The sequence below is a fragment of the Rhopalosiphum maidis genome, chromosome 2 (genome assembly GCF_003676215.2).
Source record: "Rhopalosiphum maidis isolate BTI-1 chromosome 2, ASM367621v3, whole genome shotgun sequence".
Taxonomy (NCBI): Eukaryota; Metazoa; Arthropoda; class Insecta; order Hemiptera; family Aphididae; genus Rhopalosiphum; species Rhopalosiphum maidis.
Window position 1 is genome coordinate 65,565,337 of NC_040878.1, and position 5,318 is coordinate 65,570,654.

General features: G+C 29.2%; 1 protein-coding gene across 1 annotated transcript; it reads left to right on the top strand.

Annotated features, from left to right (window-relative positions):
• The first annotated feature begins 798 nt into the window (after nt 1–798).
• LOC113551299 (guanine nucleotide-binding protein subunit beta-like protein) lies at nt 799–3,911 on the top strand. Its single transcript, XM_026953464.1, has 6 exons — nt 799–1,031; nt 1,287–1,495; nt 1,656–1,766; nt 3,133–3,339; nt 3,406–3,546; nt 3,665–3,911. The coding sequence occupies exons 1-6, from the start codon at nt 923–925 to the stop codon at nt 3,845–3,847; spliced, it is 960 nt and encodes a 319-aa protein (XP_026809265.1). The 5' UTR covers nt 799–922; the 3' UTR covers nt 3,848–3,911.
• Nucleotides 3,912–5,318: the final 1,407 nt, after the last annotated feature.

The window sequence follows — 5,318 nt, forward strand, 5'->3', positions numbered from 1 at the left end:
AATACTAAACACAAATCAATCGCTATATATTGTTTTAACTGGATGTCTATAGTGTCTTATAGTGTCTAGTGTGTTCACTGATTTTTTGATATTGATAACCAGACAGCGATGAACTGTAAAATCAGACATATAATAGGAACACAAGAATTCATTTAATTACATTTTGTTATTATTTATACAAATATTAAACTAAAACTAAAATTGTTTAAGTTTTATTTTGAAACAACTTGTTAGTTGTTTTTTGATATATATTTTTTTACTTTGAAAATATTTTTTTAAGGTACAGCGTAAAACGTCAACGTATTACGTGTAAGTGTATTATTTAAATTTAAATCTCAATGTATTTGATACGAATTTTGATACCTACTAATTGTAAAGAAAATTTAAAAAAAAATTGTTTTTACACAATAAAATTTATTAATATATAATAATTTAATTATGCTAATAAATACAACGATTTGAAACGCGCGGTCATTTTATGATTGTGTTTGTGAATCAGTGTGGTCACCATACGTTTAACTATCTTATGTGTTACTATGAATTTAATATTAAAAGTTGATATTATCATATTATTATATTATATTATATTTATATTATTTTTTTGGCAGTGAAATTAACATCTATTCATATAGTGTTTAGTTTTTTTAAGAATATAAATTTTTTTTTATAATAATTGCTTACGATGAACAGACATTTTGTGTCATTTTGTATTACTATCGTAGTACCGCGGTTAGCGTCACATACGCCTGGTAGCTGTGGTAACCTAACCCCAAACGCGAATGGGAACCGATCCGCGTTCGCATTCTGTGAACACATCTCTTTTTCCTATGGCCCCGAACTGAACACGTGAACTCCTCCGGTTTTCTCGTTTTTATTTTCTTGCTATTTACAGGTATAACAGATTCGATCCAAACCGTTCGCAATGACTGAAACAATGCAACTCCGTGGTACCCTTCGTGGGCACAATGGTTGGGTAACGCAAATCGCCACCAACCCGATCCATACCGACATGATCCTGTCTTGTTCACGAGGTAAGTGTTGCATGTGCTAAACGCCTAGCCTCTAGCGGCTTACTGCCGTTCATCATTATTACGCAGTGGCTGTGCCCTACACACAATTTTCAGTGAATTTAGATTCATTCCTTTGTGTGTACGGCTGCTGTAGTCTTGGATTACCCCCGATTGCGTTTAGGATTAGCGGTTGTATTGTGACGGCCAGCGGTGCCGAATTTTTTAAAGCTTTCCAATTTTTATCCGGTCACTCATCTATTATTTATTTTTCCACAGACAAGACCCTGATCGTTTGGGATCTGACACGTGACGAACTCAACTACGGTATCCCCAAGAAACGTTTGTACGGTCATTCGCACTTCGTCAGCGACGTTGTCCTCTCATCAGATGGTAACTACGCTCTTTCTGGTTCTTGGGACAAGACACTCCGTCTGTGGGATTTGGCTGCTGGACGTACCACTCGTCGCTTCGAAGACCACACCAAGGTTCAATTTGTCTCAAGCTTTTTTTTTTACTTTTTTTTTTTAATTATATATAGAAGCCTTACTGCTTGGTAAGTACTTACACATGTCGGTAAATGCTTCGCGGAATGTTCAATTTGGTCACATTATTTTGCATATCAGTTAACCTTTTTTTTTTGTGCAGGACGTATTGAGCGTTGCCTTCTCTGCTGACAATCGTCAAATTGTTTCTGGAAGTCGGGACAAGACTATCAAATTGTGGAATACATTGGCTGAGTGCAAATACACTATTCAGGTAAGAAATATACTTTAAGTGTACTATTAAAACATTTGTTACATCTAGATGCATTTTTTTTTTTTATTGGTAGTTAATGTCTTGGCGACGGGCTATTGACTACAAGAAATTTAACATAGTTATTACATTAGAATATAAATTATTATTCTAGGTTGTAACATAAAAAGAAAAATAATTTTAACTTTAATATTTAAATTATGGATAAATACATTAATGTTTTTATGCTTTTATAATACATTTATGTAGATTATTTGCTAAATTTTAGTGTGAAGTTCCATATCCTTTAAAAATTTGAGAGCATTGATAATGCTGGTGTTAAATTTTCAACTAGATAGTTTGTTAGATTGTGCTTCAGATGTCGTTGGTACTTCCTACATTCAGTAAATATCTGATCAATGGAGGGTAATTATTAGTTGGACATATAGATGGGTCTTCTTTCTTCATCAAGAAATCATGTTAATCTGTTGTAGCCTATTCTGAGTTAATTTATGGTCATTTCTTTTCTTGTAAATGTGTTATCGGATCATAGATAGATATAATTTTTAATTTTGTTTAATTTGGTGTTAGATACTTTCCATTTGTTTTGCCAAATTTTATGGATTTTTTTTATATTATCTGTTTGATGTTGGACATTGAGAATACTTGATATTGAGTCACATTTGTTGAGGTAATGGTCTCATTTGCAAATGTATATTAAGATATTTTATTACAAAACAATTGTATATTCATTAGTACTTTGTAATCATATTTTTCTTGATATTAGACATTATTTCCGGCTTTCTTGATGTTTGCATTAATTTTAAACTAGTGTATCTTAATAAAGTAGAGTACTTAACATGATTTTTACCTCTTGTTAATTTGTCATGGTAAGCACAACTGCTTGAGATAACATTGCTACCTTCTATTCAAACAACTACAACAATTAGGTACAATAAGTTTTTTTATTACTTGGTTTATTGATATTACTAATTTTTTGATATTTTTTCAAGTATATATATATATATTATATACTAGCTATACCCGTGCACTTTGTTGCCCATTTAAGATGTATTCGTGTTAAATTTAGTTGCCTAATGATAAAATTTAGTGTAATACATGTGCATAATAATATTGGTTTCCTGATTTGGTGTATAGATAATATTTCAACATATCAATTTTACATAGTTGTCCTGTTCAGCATTGCTTTTTATTAACCATTTAACAGCAGAATTTTATTTCTATCTTAATTTTTTGTTGAATGACCCAAATTTGATTTCTTTCTTTCTGGACTGAAAACCAACAACTCTTAAAGTTTCAATATTGTTATTCAAAAAAACAAAAAAATTTTTTAAATAATTTAATTTATGAATTTTATAATTTGTTTTAGGATGATGGTCACAGTGATTGGGTATCTTGTGTACGGTTCTCTCCTAATATCCATAATCCAATCATTGTGAGTGCTGGTTGGGACAAGGTTGTTAAGGTATGGAACTTGACTAACTGTCGCATTAAGACCAACCATTATGGACACACTGGATACCTTAACACCGTTACTGTTTCACCTGATGGTTCTCTGTGTGCTTCAGGAGGAAAGGTAATAAAATATATTTTTGGTAAAGCAAATATAAAAAAATTATATTTTAATAAAATTAATTTTTAGGATTGCAAAGCTATGTTGTGGGATCTTAATGACGGCAAACATTTGCACACTCTTGACCATAATGATATCATTGAAGCTCTGTGCTTCAGCCCTAACCGTTACTGGTTGTGTGCTGCATTTGGACCATCAATCAAAATTTGGGTATGTATCATGATTTTTTGTTTATATATTTTTTTTTATTATTAAAATGTCAGTTTGTTTTTTATGACCTTTATGTTAGTTGTTATTGTGCATAATTATGTGTAATATTTTTATTTAGGATTTGGAAAGCAAAGAAATGGTTGAAGAACTTCGCCCAGAAGTTGTATCTCAATCACAAAATAGCAACACCGAACCACCCAGATGTCTATCACTTGCATGGTCTACTGATGGACAAACATTGTTTGCTGGATACTCAGACAATAACATTAGAGTTTGGCAAGTGTCTGTCAGTGCTCGTTAATGTCACTACAATATGTTTTGATATAATATATTTTCAATTTTTATTGTATCTTATGTTTGATAAATTTGTTTTCTTTTTAAATTGTGCATAATGAGTTTATCCTTACTATTTTTTCAAAATGTACATGACAGCTAACTTTTGTGTTTGGAATGGCATTAATATTTGCAGATAGTTTAAACGGTAGGTGTTCCCTGTCTGCTCTCAATGAGTGGTTCTTAACTCAAATAGAGTATGTGCTATAATTTGAAAAAATATTTCCCTTATGCCTGTCTGAATATTATTAAATTTATGGACATACAGTAATTACATCAGAATATGAGTACTTGGTTAAACAATATTGCAATTTTACTAATACTATCAGCATATAAATAAGCATTTGCAAACCTTTATTATTTCCTAATGGTTTTTCTTATAAAATGTCATTAAATTTTACCAATTCTTAATAGGTATGATAATGACGTACTGTACTACAAAAAATAAAAATCATATGAAAGATTGATTAGTAATGAATATTAAATACTAACAATATTATTATATATAAAAATACCTAAAAAGAAGTAATTATATTAAATAATTAATTTTTTTATAATTTTATCTAGTTTAACGCGCCAGTCTATTCATTGTACATGTAAAATGATAATAATTTTTTTAATTAGACAATAACATATGTTAATTTTGGATTTTTAAGTGTAGGGAAGAAGTGGTCAGTTGACTTTATGTTTTATTTCTCAAGAAAAAAAAGACTTATTTATATTATTATACTTTATGTATATAATGATAAATTACATTTTGTAAAAATTAAATTAATTGTAGGCTATTTTTTGTATTTCATACTGTCCTACAGCTAGATTATAAAGACTCAACAATTTATTCTACTAAGTAAATTAAATATTATAAATCTAATTTTTGTTAAAAATTAATGAAACTATAGGTAATTGTTAGTAAAATAAATATTTTTTTCATTAAATCATAAAAATTTGAACAAAATACCTAATAAACTAAATACAATTTCCATGATTGACATTTACATTTACACCTTTTATAAGCTTATGCGTGTTTTGAAGATAGAGTTATACAATGATAAATCTAAATAACAAATTATTACCAATATATGTTCCAATTTTAAATAATATAAAAAAAAATTAAGTGTGAAAAAGAATAAGGTATAAAATAAAAACGTACAATACCAGAAACAAAACACAAAACCACATTAAACAACATTTATAATTATTTTTATTTATACATCTCATAATAATTACTAATTAGTAATAAGTATCATATTACTAGTATCTTATAGTTTGTCCACATTTTTAAACAGTCAATCGGTTATAATTTTTTCGCACATTTTGGTGTAACACATTCTTTTGATTCATTTTTCATAGAATTGTAACAAATATAACTTAGTTAGTCAGGGCCACATTTAGGGGGTACAATTGTACCGGGCGGCTATAGTTTTTAGGAGCAATATTAA

Excerpts from the sequence above, each read along its gene's own strand:
- LOC113551299 (XM_026953464.1), top strand. The coding sequence starts at position 923 with ATGACTGAAACAATGCAACTCCGTGGTACCCTTCGTGGGCACAATGGT. Across the intron at positions 1,496-1,655 it reads GCTTCGAAGACCACACCAAG|GACGTATTGAGCGTTGCCTT; the intron begins GTTCAATTTGTC and ends TTTTTTGTGCAG. Across the intron at positions 3,547-3,664 it reads GACCATCAATCAAAATTTGG|GATTTGGAAAGCAAAGAAAT; the intron begins GTATGTATCATG and ends ATTTTTATTTAG.